This window comes from Drosophila ficusphila, unplaced genomic scaffold (genome assembly GCF_018152265.1).
Source record: "Drosophila ficusphila isolate 14025-0441.05 unplaced genomic scaffold, ASM1815226v1 contig_106, whole genome shotgun sequence".
Taxonomy (NCBI): domain Eukaryota; kingdom Metazoa; phylum Arthropoda; class Insecta; order Diptera; family Drosophilidae; genus Drosophila; species Drosophila ficusphila.
The window spans coordinates 6,693,232-6,706,936 of record NW_025063993.1 but is presented as its reverse complement, the minus strand read 5'-3'; the positions used below and the strand labels follow the sequence as shown (position 1 = coordinate 6,706,936).

The window sequence follows — 13,705 nt, the reverse complement described above, 5'->3', positions numbered from 1 at the left end:
AAGGTTGAACAGTGGGCGGAAAATGGGAGGGGGTGGGATGGGTTGGCAGGGGGGTTGGTTCACACAGAGAGCCGGGTGACAAGGCCGTTAAAAAATTGGATTTGGCAATTTGAGTTAAAGATTTTTTCGCCTTCCGTGTCCATGGAGCGAGCTCAGCGCGAAATTAAGAATGACAAGGATCCTAACAATGACAGAAGTGGCAATGAACAGTGGTTGAAGAGGTTAGGAAACATTTAGGGGAAAGTAAAATAATATATTAAACTATTAATTGAACCAAATATTTAAATTAATTTCGAGTGGTTTATTTATTGAAAATATAAATTTATAATTAAATGGATGTAGCAATGATATAAAAAAGGTAAAACACAAAACTCTAAACTTAAATGTTAAAATGCTAATTGCTAAAAGTGTAATCTACTCTTTGGATTAAAAAATTTGGTTTATTTTAAGCAGTAGCCAAATGATTTTTGATTTTCATTTAAATCTAACCCATTACCAATCCATGTTTAATAACCTTTCAACCACTGTGCGACTTTGCAAATGCTTTGCATCAGTTAAAAGCGTGGACCAGATCTACTTGCTGCTGGCAGTTGGCAAATTAATTAAGACGGACAAAGGCAACTGGCAACTGAAAGCTGGAAACTGGCAACTGGCGTGCGTAAAGTGCGTTCCAGTGTTGGACCTTATTCGGGGATTCCCCTTCGAGGGCTAATCGTAAATAGATTAGGAGCCTGCCCCGTGGCATTATCCCAAGCCAAAGCTAAAACCAAACTCGGGCCGAACTGATCACGCTTGGCTTTCTCCGCTTTTGGCGTTTGTTTGCCAACTTTAATATGCTAAAATTGGATAAAAGTTTAATTTGAAAAGTTGTTGTTATTGTTTGCTTTTTACTCTTATTGTCGTTGTTGTTGTTGTTTCCATTGTTGTTGCTTCTATTGTTGTTGTTGTTGTGGTTGCTGGTGCTATAACAGTGACTAGAAAAACTTTGTGACAACATTTTATTATAATTCCTCTGCGCCGCGCTGTGGAGTTTAGTACGATTTTGTTTTTGTATCTTCATTATTTGTATTGCCAGACTCCCGAACAACCGCCCGATTCTTTTTGTTTTTCCTGCATTTCCTTTTCTATTTTTTGTGTTTTTTTTTTCTGTTTTTGTTTTTCGGGTGTAGGGTTTTTCTATTTTTAGCAACGGCAAAGTTTTTTCGCCTTTCATGTTGCATTTTGCATGGAAATTTCGCAACTGAAGGACAGGGACCTCCAACAATGTTCGCTGAAGGGATGAGGGGGCAGGTTAAGGGGTAAGGAAAAAAATAGGGATGCAGACAGGACAGGAACAGGACAGCTGGGCAGGAAAGTAAGTATGAAAGCTAAGTTTATAGTCGCCGCACAAAGTAAGTGCAAAAAGAGGAGACTTTCGCTGCACTCGGATTTTATGCGGAAATTCATTTCCGTTTTGTTTTGTGTGTGGAAAAGTTTTTCCAGCCAAAGAATTGGGCGGATTTCGGGGATGGGACATTTATGTTTATGATGTGCGTGCCGGAAAGATGCTTTTGGTACGCCAGTCTTCGCTGATTTGCAGTTATTGTTCGGATTTTCCCGTCCCCGGAAAATATATAATACATATATTATTTTTCGGTTGGCACTTCGAATATTAAATTATAATTTGATGCGGCTTTGATTGCGAATGCACATTGCGAAAACCCAAGGATATCGGTTTACAATTTGTATTTGCATTTCTGTCCATTAATTTGATCGGAGTTTAATTTTATGATAAATGGGTTTGTATTTCACAATAAAAAGAAGTACTATGAAATGCTTAACTATTAAATGCTGAGAATATCAAATATACTTGTGTTGAAACCTTTTATATATAATATATACCTATCATATATATTTTTCCAATGATTAAGCCCTGACATGATAATGGCACAATCCTGTCCAAAATCACTGAATTTTAAATAATTTAATATGTGACAAGAAATTTTACTAACGCACAAAGTTTCTAAATCATTGAATTTTAAAACTATTTGATAGGCGACATGAAATATTACTTTTTAGTGCGTTGCTAATTGGAAGTTTAACATCCATAATTAGAAATGGCACAATAATGTATTGCGGAAAAATGGAAACCAACGCTTTTTCACGTTGCTAATGTCTGCATATTGGAATTTCGCAGGCAAATGAGCAGTTTCATATGCAAAACTCTCTGAACTTCGTATCCTGTTTCCGGTTAAATGGGGAATTAGAGGGGGGAAACTTACGAAGGTGGAGCGTCCTCAACAATGTGCATTCAACTAATTAGAAACAAATTACGCAGGTTTCATACACAAGCAGCCAGCGGCAGTCGAGCAAACTTTTCTAGCTCAATCACAAACTTTGCGCTGAATCTTGCAAAGATCCGCCAAGGACTTTTCTACCATACTATATATGCACAGATATATGTACTATATGCACCTATACCTATACCTATGCATGGTCGTCTATCTAAAGGGTGCTTGTGTGCTTTGTTTGATGAAATGCAAAAGTGCAGGAAAAGTCAGCGCTGAAAAGTCGTGGCTGCGGCAACTTTGTGGCTCCCAGCATCATTCATCACTGTCAGCAGAACTTCTGCGGCAGAGAAAAGCGGCGAAATAAGAATGGGGATGGAAATGGGGGATGGGGGGATTGTGGATGTCCTGTGGCCTGACAAAACCAAATGCCAGCAATTGCGTTTAAGCTTGACTTGAATATATATGGGGGGAATTTGTCAAGGGTTTTTGCTGCAAAGTTGCGCTAATTACGCGCACTTAACCAAGTCCAAGTCCCTCCAAGTTCTCGGTTCGCCAAGCTCGAAGAAGACCCCGCATCAAACTAAGCGCTGCCAATTAAAGAAGGCGACCCTACCAGAACCCCAAACTCAAACTCAAACCCCAACCAAAGCCAAAACGCTCACATTAGCAACAGAATTACTGGCCAGCAGAGATCGCAGATTCTCCGAAAACTTTTGCAAATTAGGCAAAACGTTTTGCGCCAAATCTACGCGCTGTCAAATTGTTCAAGCGGAAAGCTCTCGCCACGAGTTTCGGATTGGGATTCGGGGATTCGGGAGGAAAAAAAACAATTTCTGGCGCACACATAAAAACCAAGCGGAAACAAAGAGGACGAGGCCGCACAGCCAGGACACCCAGGACACCCAGGACTAGGAACAGAGCTCGGTGAGACCGCAAATAAAATAAGCCGGCGGACATGGCGTATACGTAACGTTGAGTTAGCTGCTGAAAAATGGCCGCCGGTCGTTGGAACTTTGCATGGACAAAGGACTACGCATGGCATACTATTTGCTGCCTACATATACATATGTGTATGCAAGTATGTGTGTATGAGTATTCGCGTGGGTCCTGATTCTATCTAAGATCCTTGCGGTTGCGACTTTGTGCCATTTGTTTCGCTTTGAACTGACTTCCCGTGCTCTCTTCGCTCGTTCCGTATTGTTTTTCCTTTTTTTTTTTTATTTCGCCCCCCTGCCGCCTGTTAATTAAGCGCTAGAACTCCGCCAGAACTCAAGTGGACCCTTTGAGGATTAGCCTTTGGTCGCCGGCAAAGCCCGAAACCCATTTATATGGCATATCTTTTATGGTCACTGCTAATTGTTGTGCCCCTCGCATCGGCCTTTCTTTCTGGCCAAGTGGAAGTGCCCAATGAGCCGCAAAATCTATGCGACATGTGATGGCAATCAAAATGATTGCCAGCCTGGAAGGCAGCCGTTGGATGGCAAAAGACTGAGTTTCAGTTCATTAATGCAGTTTAGCGAAGAATGAGAAAGTTTTTCGGGGCAGTTAGACCTCGTTTTCGGGGAGGGTGTATCATGAATATTGAATATTCTGCTCCAGCGGTCGGAATATTGATAGCTGGTCAGCTTAGAAGACTGTTGAATACTCTGCAGAACAGATCTATAAATATTTATAAGGTATTTTATTAATCACATTTAAGCCATTAAAATCTCTAGTGTGTTTATTTATAAGCTATTTTGTTTTCATGGGAATTTATTTCATTAATACGTCTTTTAAACGTTTAAGAAATTTCCGTAACAAAATTATATACAAAAGCCTTACTGCGTTTTAACTTGATAACTTGATGTGGATATTATGGGCCTTGCAGTGAAATTCTTTAAACATTACTCATTTTATGCAGTGAAAAAATTGCCAAGTTACTTAGTATTAACTTATAATATTCATGCATTTTCCTACAAATTATTACTTTTAACTCCAGGTATAATTATAAGTATCTTCAACCATTAGGGTATTTCGCCCGCAGTCAATTCTCACACACTGAGGCGCCAAATTAGCGCGGAGCATAACATTTTTTTCGCTTGGCTACGATGGCATTTGGGGTGAAATGATGGTGGGGCTGAATGGATGAGGGGATGAATGGATGATGGGATGAGGGGATGAGGGGATGAGGAGGGGGTGCGGTAAGGATGGCGCCTGGCCGACAGCATTTGCCGGCAGCAATAGTAATTAAAACTTGCGTTGCCTGCTTTTAGGCTTCTGCTCGGGAGGATCGGGATGGGGATTTGAGTCGTTGGTTGGAGGTCGGGGATTGGGAATTGGGAGGCGGAAATTTCAGAGCTGGGCGGTCCTGGCCAGCGCGAAAAACTTTCCAATTAGGCCAAAGTTTTCGACAACCACAACAACAACGACAGCGCCAAAAGCCAAACTCACTTCGTCAGCACAAATCAACTCGGCGGCTATAAATTCACAGTGTTTCGTTTTCGTTTTTTTTCTCACCAACGCTTTTCGCTGTGTTTTACGTAAATTAATTAAAATTTATTTCGACTTACCGCCGCGCACATGAACCTCCCGGCTGAGCACGGTGCCCACCAAATTGCGCAGTTTGCATCTGCCGGTTTAAAGGACAAAGGATTAACAATCAATCTGCGGTGTTTTTCGGGGGGGAAAGGAGGTTTGAGGGGGCGGTGGTGGTGGGAAGTGCCCTCCTGAACTCACCTGTATACGGTGGCGTGCACCTCGTGGCGATACTTCTCGGCCGTAAAGGGATAGAACATCATGCTGCCGTTGGAAAGCTGGAACACCATGTCCTGCTGCGGCGGGATGGGGGTCCATTCCACCTGGGTGAAGAAAGCACAAGGAGTGTGAAAAGGGCACTTGGAAAAAAGAAACTATAAAAGATACATATCTGGAAGATATTTAACTAAATATATATAAATACAAGGGAGTTAAAATATAAAATGAAAAAGTTTATTCAAAAGAAATACTATTTTCAAATACAAAGGTTTTTGTATACATTTAAATATAACTATACAATTTGTACAAAAGCTAACTTTTCAGGTATTTCATTATTATATTGCTCAATTATTAATATGTTTAAAATTTATTCAGTTTATAATTATTGGAAAACTTGATATACAAAGAAGTTCATTGTTTAGTTTTTAGATTTTGAAATGCAGTTTAAAAATTACAAAAAAATTAAATTATAATGAGAGTAGGGTACATTTTTGCTGAGTGTTTTTGGGCGCGTTTAGCATTTGTTTGTTGGCCAGTCAATTAACTTGGAAATGAGCAGAGCCAAATGCCGCACAGCCATGCATAATTAAACGGCAATATTAAATGGCAGCGCGGAAGGAATGGAGCCAAGTCGTTTGGATAAGGAGAAGAAGGAGGGGCAGGAGGAGGAGGAGGAGGAGGAAGAGAAGGAGCAGAAGGAGGTGGAGGGGAAAAGAAAGAGGGATAGGGAAAGGTTCTCACCTCCGGCGGAGGACTTCCGTGGCCCGAGCATTCTATGAGTCCGCCTGAATTGTTGGAGAACTCGACGCGATGCGATGGCTCATGGAGAAAAATCGGTCCCTGCAGATCCAGTCCATTCACAATCTGGCTGGTCTCAGCTGCAAAGAAAGAAAGAAAGAGAGAGAAGATGTTGGAATAACGGGAAAATGAGAGAAGTTCGGAGCGAAAATTCGGTAAGAAATTCGGTAATTTTAAATTTTAATTAAATGGAGGCATTCTGTGTGAGTATGTATGTGTTTGTGTATGTATGTGTTAGTGTATGTATGTGTTAGTGGGTGTGCAAGTGTGTTGGCCAAAGTTAATTTCAATTTTTGTTAGACCAGCCAACTTTTTCTCCCCCCGAAATTAAGTAGCGAGCATGCCAGCGGCTTTTGGCTTTTTCCCCGAGTGGTCCGCTCCAGTGGGCGTGGCAGGGAGCCGTGGGCGGGGGCGTGAGCGGTTTTGGGTAGCTTGGCCTAAATTTTAATGAGGCGTCGTGAGTGCCGTTGGCCCACAACAAAGGCTGCCGCTGCCGCTGCCGCTGCTGCGGAGACAATTGCTTTTTACCTGCCGGCCATTGTTGCGGTCGCCGGCCACAAAAGCCCGCCTCTAATTGCTTCACCAGGCGCTGAGCATTGCATAATTTCGGCCAGGCTTTAAAATTGCTTCTGATGCGGCCTTTATGTCTTATTTATTATTCATTCAGAGGCATCGGAGCCCACGGAGAGCACGGAGTGCGGTCGGACAAGTTAAGGCGTTGTCTCCTGTCCAGAAAATGGCCAGAAATTCATGTGCACCGAGTGAGCTGAGCTGACTATGACACATGAATAATTTAGGCAGAGGACTTTCGCCTCTACACTCTAAAATTGTCTTGAGTTTGGAGTACATAAAGAGGAAAATAGTTCAGCTTTAAGTGGTCAAAAATCTAAAATATATCTTCATGATGAAGAAGTTAAAAAACTGATAACTGCTCAAACATTGTGGAAATATATTGTAATTTTAGAGCAAAGATTTCAATGTGAATAGGTACATTTCTATAAACAGATTGTAGTTAAGTTAAGTTATTGTGTTTATCTTTTTACAACAAATAAACATGTATTTCTATTATAACATTGATAACTTCTTTTTAAATATTTCTTAGCTTTCTTTTGCACTTTTCTTTTAACAAAGATTGCTTTCATGAAACCTCTTCCCCTTGGCAACTTTGTAGCAATAATGGCTGGATGGTTGCTTTTCCCCGAGTGCAAAGGTTTTGTGGCGAACGTTGGTTCTCCCGGAGATCTTTCTATCACTTGCTGTCACTTCAAGAATCCCTTTTTGGCAGTTGGCCTGGCCACAGGACTTGGCAACGGGCGCTCCTTGTGGCACTTTCAACAACAGGAGCAGCAGCAGCAGCAGCCACAAAGTATGCAACACTAAATTTGTAAGCAATTTTCAACCCCGAGCAGCGCCGCCGCACTCGGGCAATAATATGAAAAATTGTTTTGTCAAAAAGGCATTAGGCGGTAGATAACGACGGCCAAGCAGAGCAGCTAGCTCCTGGTTGCAGGCCCCAAAGTGTTGCAAACTTTGTGCCACTTTCGTTGTGGCACCCCCGCCTCCTCCCCCTTTCCCATCCCCTTGGAAACACCCACGAATCTTGGCCGTCCTGGTTTTCCTTCGCCTGGCAACACGCTGTCATCTGCAATGCCCAAAGGAAATGCGCCGCAAAAGGATGCTGGCAAAAAAGGGACAGACTGGCGAAAAAGAAAAGCAAAATGTTTGCGGAAAGTAAAAAGTGTTTGCCGCAAGTTGCAGTTGCGGCTGCCACATGACGACGGGGGAGCGCATTAAATTTGCAGTTTTAGTTTTTAAGTCACTTAAGATAAAGTTTCGCCACGGCAAAACTTTACTCCGCCAGACACGCTCTAATGAAAATTTAATTATCCATCCGAAGAGCGCTTTTTCTCCCATTTTCTATCAGCTTAATAGCAGAATGTGAATGCGAATGTGTGTGTTTGCCGGCTGATTGAGATTTGCAGGTAGGATTTCAATTAAAACTTTGTCTTAGGCCGGGGACAAGTTGCAGCTAATTAGAGCACTTCGCACACAAAACTGTCATCGAAGTGTCCCACATTTCACTGGGGTTCCCTCTCGCTCGCCAACTTCTGGACAATGGTCCTCCATGGCGGTGCGATGGCTTAGGATCAGAACGAGACTCAAGCTCAGGAACACTCATCTCGATTTGTCAGAAGCGTCAATCAAGGAAGCTGTGGCAGAAGCGGAGCTTATTAATGTAAGTGCCGCGCACATTTCCCCCGGCTAAAATCAATTACGCGCAAGGAAACTCGCCGGCTGCATGGCGAATGCTGAATGCTGAATGGAGAACTAAATGAAACTAGCAGTGCCAACGGCAGCCTGCACCATTATCACGGATCATTAAAAATTGCCGTGAAGCTCAGCTGGGGAAGGGAAATGAATGTGCCCGCCGAAGGAGATGGAAAACGGGCGAAGAAAAGCTGGAAAACAGAAAACAGAGGAGCCGAATGAAAAGGAGGACCGCTGACAGCCCAGCAGACAAAATGCAAATGAGCAGCAGCAGCAAAATATTTCAACTCAAACTCGACGGGGACAACTCAGCTCCAAGATGCACAGTAAAAAATTTATCTCTAGTGAATTGCAGTTCCTTTAAATTGTTATTTTAAATGTATAAAATATTGGGGAAAGACTTCTAAAACCACTTCTTATCAAAGTATCCTGTATAAGCACAAATTCTAATTGGATTTAAGAGATAACTTTCTTGAAGTGTATCCCTGCTTAATTAAGAAGAAAATCCAACGGATTCGGAAAACAGAAAAGCAACCCACGACGGAATGGCGATTTTAATTCACATTACGTTTACTTCGCCGCGCCAAAGCGAGCGGAAAAATCTTTTTGAAAAGTGTCTGCAAATAATAATGAAGTTGCCATTTAGCAGTTGCCAGCTTCAAAGCGCACACTAAATCAGAAAAACTTTTCCCGCACGCCATTTAAATGAAAGCGCAATTTTGCGACAGAGAAGAGGAAAATCGCCGAACAACAAGAGCAGTAACATTAAAGCTGATTTGCATATGCCGCGGAAAAGCAAGGGACTTGTCTTCACCGACTCTACTCTATATCTATACATATATATATACCTCTCCTGTTCTGCTCTGTTTACTTGGCGGCAGGGGAAACGTCTTGACAAATACAAATGTACACGAAAATGTAGTCGTGCTCTCCATTTCACTTTCACCGATATTTCGGATATACATTGAAGTTTTCCGCAGGGTTTTTCTCTTGCAGATACATATTATAAGTTTGTTGCCACTTTAGTTTTGGTATTGGAAAATAAGGGATTTGTTAAGTAACCATTTGCTTAAATTTAAAATTTTTCCAGTGGCGTAGGCAGAATTCTTCACAGAGGGGATTAATTGGGACAGAGCTTGCTGACAGAAGATCTCGGCTTTTAAACTTAAACTAAAAATTGTTAAATGTTTTGGGGGTCATATATGGTGGCTAACGGTAACCTACTACTAATTTATTTTTGCCTGGTATTTCAATTATCCAATCCCAAAGGACAATAAGTAGCTTTGCTTATTTTCTAAATGTTTTCCAGGGAAGTGATTAAATTTTTTTTTTAAATCTTTATCTTGACAAGCTCCCATAAGAGTGCAAGTTGTGTTAGGTTATTAAAAAAAATTTTTTCTATTAGCAAAAATACAAAATATGCGATTTTATTTAAAATTCCATTTTTATTTTTTTATAATTTCAATTATTTTTTTCAAATTGAGCCTTTTGTAAGGTATGCATCGAAATTTCTTGCGAGGAATTCTGAATGGAGAACACGGTCATAGTCAAAGGCGAATTTGATTCAGGCAGCCGAAAAGTAGACAGCGTTTAATATTTAAAGTGGCACACGGCTCAGGGAAACGGGTCGGATGAGTGATGGAGGACGAGTGCTTCAGTGCTCCAGGGGATTTGGGGTGTTCCTGCTGTTCCGGGTGTTCCTGGTGTTCTCCGGGCTTCGTGCTTCGGGTTCCGGGCTTTCAGGAGGTGGCCCTCAAGTGCACGCATTTTTCTGCTTAAAAGCCCCGACTAATGCGATGTCGAAGCGAAATCTTCATCTGTCTGGGTGCGCAACAAAGCGGAATACTCCACGGATCTCTGTGTGTGTGTATGTTTGGGTGTGTTTGTGTGTATGCGAGAGGTCCTGAGTGCAAAGTGTATTTGCTTAGGTCAGGGCACGTAGGGCCAACAGGCAGGGCTTCCCGCTCCTGCAACTTGACTTGCTTCTTTGACTAAACAAGCTGAAAAACAGGAAAATTGCTCAAATTGAAAGCTTGAATGTTTCGAGCCCCTGAAGACTGGCGAAAATGAATTGTATCTCGCGCGGGCAATCTCATTACCCTGCAATTTTTCTGCGAAAATAATTAAGCTGCCTTGGCTGGAGACTCTCTTCCCTTTCTTTTTTTTCTGCTTTTTTGCCAACCAGCGCTTTTGTGCCAGCAACACTTCCTTGACGAGTCCTTCATTCTTCAGCAGGGTTTTTTATATTTTATTTGTGTGTGTGGCACTCTCGAAAAGCCAAAGTTATCAGCAAAAGATCAACGACTGTGCCCCCAGTGCCAGTGCAATGTCCATATCTACGACCGTGTCCTCGTCATCGTCTCCATCATCGTCATCCTCATCGTCATGGTCCTTTTCCTGGCTCTTTGTATTCCAGCCATGGCTAAGCTGCGGGCTGATGTTGCTGCTGGTCGGATCTGATGTTGCTGCTGACTGTGACAGTAAAGGCCTTTCTTCTTTGCTTACTGCTTGCTGCTTGTTGCTGCTGATGTTGCCACTGCTGCTGCTGCTTTTGCCTTTGCTGTTGCTGTTGCTGCTGCTGCTGCTGCTGCTTCCACTGATGATGAAGCTGATTATGCTCGGCATGCTTTGGACTTAAGCCCGGTCTCCTCCTTGGACAATGTTGCCAGGTCCTTCGCACAAAAGCTCTCCGCCAGCCTTTGGCTTTGCTTCTTGGGGCCTTGTTTTTGTTTCATAAAATAGCAGTCAGCAGTCAGGAGCCAGAAGCTGCATAATCTTGGCCCTCCTGCTGCGCAGCAATGTGACGAACTGGCTGGAAAGTGGGGAAACCTCCCCCGAAAAACCCACTCCATTGCCCACTGCTTTCATGCGCTTAGCAAACGTGACATTCGAGGTCATTCACATTTCGAGGGCGTGTTGTTGAACTTGGTGTGAAGCGGGGGAAGTGGAGCTGCAGGAGCAGGAGCAGGAGCAGGAGCAGAAGCAACTACAGAGGCAACAACTCACAGGAGCGGACTTTGCGGGAAGCTAGCAATCTGGGCGGGGTATCTTAGCCAAAGCCAGGGGATTCTTGCCTGGCTTTTCTTCTGCGAACTGCAGTTTTTCCCTACCGCCAGAAAAGCATTCCGAACCTGACTACGCAAAGCTACAGGAAGCGAAAATTATGGAGTCGTGAAGCTCTGGTTTTATTTTTTTAGTTTTATCACTTCAAAAGTTTTAATTTCCGCCGAAAGTCGTAAATTTTTATTCCATAACGTATGAAATGCTGGCCAGGATATGGAGTGTTATACCTTGTTACATTTTTATTTTTGAAAAATTTTCACAAAATTTTATAATGTTACCCCTATCGAAAATCTGAAAAATGATTTAATGGCGATCGTTAACATAAGCTTTTAGGTGCATAAAACAGTCCTTCCGTTCTTTTCGGCCAAGTTATTGCAATAACCGCTTAAAAAAAGCTTGTTATTTTGTCAATTTTTAAATAATTTTAATTATTACATTTAATCTACTGTATTTTAGTCTCTTGGACTGTAACATCAACTTCAGCCAAACTATCCCAAAAAAACTCAGCTTTAAACCAAGATTCCTACAAAAAGATATTACACTGAAGGCTCCACTATTTTTCTGACAGTGTTGTGTTGCCGGGAAAATTTCCTTCCCTCCGCCAGATGTGCATTTGTTAAGCCGGGGTTAGTCGCTCCTGTCCGCAGCTTTTCTCCTTTCTCCGGAGTTGTAGTTGCTGTTTTTGTTGTTGCTGTGTGTTGTAGGTGCAGACGTATTCGGTTGCTAAATGCCGTGACACATTAGACAATGAGGATCTCTAATTATGGCTCGAAAACTGCAATTAACATTTGATCCAGCCTGTTTCGCTGCTGCTGCTTTCCCCCTTTGAAAAATGCGAGTGGGTGTGCCGCGTTGTGTCTGTGTGTGTGAGAGGGGGAGGGGGAGGCGGGTGGACCTCCGTCCCCTTTTGTGAGTGTGTGCCTTGAAGTGTCGAGCCACGCCAGCGGCAGAAAAGTTTCATAAATGCCGCTCCTGCTCCTGCGGCTGCGGCTCATGTGACTCCTGCTCGTCCTTCGATGTCCTGGCATGCAAAGTTTTGCTGTTGACTCCGTTTCTTTGAGCGCCACGCAAACGCAACACAAACACAACAACAACAACAACAACAACAAATGCAAACAAAAACAAAAACAAAAGTGAAACGTGTGCCTTTCAATAATTCAGTTTTATGGCACAAACTCCGCAACTTCGCCCGCCTTTTGTCTACCCGCGAAAGTTGAGCGGCAGGCGCTCATTAACGCCGATATATGTGCATATATTGCGCTGCGTTAATTGAAATGCTTTTCGCTTTTCAATTCCCCCAACCCCCACCCCAAGCCCCCTTGAGATCCCTTGTTCCTTCGGCTTATGTTGCAAAATTAATTGCATACTTTTGTGGGCAGGGAAGTGGGTGGGAAAAATGAGTGGGGAAAAACTGGCAAAACATCGATGCCAAGGATTGTAGTTCCAGGAGGTTGCTATCAAGGTTTTTTAATAGTAATTAAAAGCAGCTTAAGTTGTGAATAACTTGAATAAAAAGTACCTGACTTATTGCTATAAATTATAACTTTAGATTAAAATAATCTTAAATAGAGATGGATATTTTTAAAGTTATAGCACACCATAGATTTTCGGCCATTTAGCAAATGCCTTTTAAAGCATATCATTTCACAACTGTCGATTAGAGTTTTTGTGTGTTTTTGGGAATAAAATCCTAAAAAAAAATAGAAAATAAATAGCTGGCTGGCAGTACTCACCTCTTATGACATACAGGATCAGGATGGCCTTAAAAAGGCTGTGTAAATCCATTTTTTATGAGCACTAATGCTTTCCATTACATTTTTTATGTCTGGATTTTAAATGCCGAATTTCGCTTGATTTGTTTGTTATTGCTGTCGTTTTTGTTCGCGTTCGCTCTGTTTGTTTCGGTTATTTAATTTCTTTCTCACATCCACAAATGCGCTGCTGTGATTGAAGCCGAAAATGTTAATGGTTTCTGGGCCAACTTTGTTGTTGTTCTTGTTGTTGTTGTTGTTGGCAATGCTTTTGTTATTGTTGTTCTTCTTGTTTGTTTGTTTTCCGTATTACGCGCCACGGAAATTAGAATTTCGAATGGGATGCCAGAGATTTATGCGACCAGTGAATTTAATGCCTAAAATACAAATATAATATATATGTGCATGCAAATATTCCACCGTTAACCAAGTAAATCTGTTTGAAATACTTTCGATTCTTCTTATTTTTAACACTCAAAAATATTCTTCATATTCCCCCCTTTTTAATTAAATTTTTGTGAATTTAAGTTCATTTTTAGGGATTAAAAAGTAGTGTTGTTCGCTTCGTTTTTTATTTCTCCTCTTTTTCTAGGGACCCAATGGCTTTAAGCTGACTTGATGTGGGTTCTGCGAGAGCTGCCTTTGCTTTTGATTTCACTTGACGACAGTCAGTCAACTGCGATTCGCATGTCAGCGGGGATATTAATCATGTCAAGTCAGCGCCACAAAGCGCACTCCCATCCAACCCAGCTGAACCACTTGGGGAGATCTGAAAGCTCCAGAAACAGGAACGCACAGCCCACGACACACAGAAAAATAGTG

At 42.1% G+C, this 13,705-nt stretch overlaps 1 protein-coding gene across 7 annotated transcripts in view; it reads right to left on the bottom strand.

Moving 5' to 3' along the window:
* Window positions 1-13,705, bottom strand: part of LOC108089037 (Down syndrome cell adhesion molecule-like protein Dscam2) — a 47,523-nt gene that overhangs the window by 26,146 nt on the left and 7,672 nt on the right. For all 7 annotated transcript variants that reach the window (XM_017187136.1, XM_017187139.1, XM_017187138.1 and 4 more), the window contains exons 2-5: window positions 12,866-13,260; window positions 5,745-5,881; window positions 4,986-5,107; window positions 4,820-4,878 (exon numbers count right to left, since the gene is read on the bottom strand). In XM_017187136.1, the coding sequence (XP_017042625.1) occupies window positions 4,820-4,878; window positions 4,986-5,107; window positions 5,745-5,881; window positions 12,866-12,917 (370 nt within the window). In that variant the 5' untranslated portion in view covers window positions 12,918-13,260. The remainder of the gene's footprint in view (window positions 1-4,819; window positions 4,879-4,985; window positions 5,108-5,744; window positions 5,882-12,865; window positions 13,261-13,705) is intronic.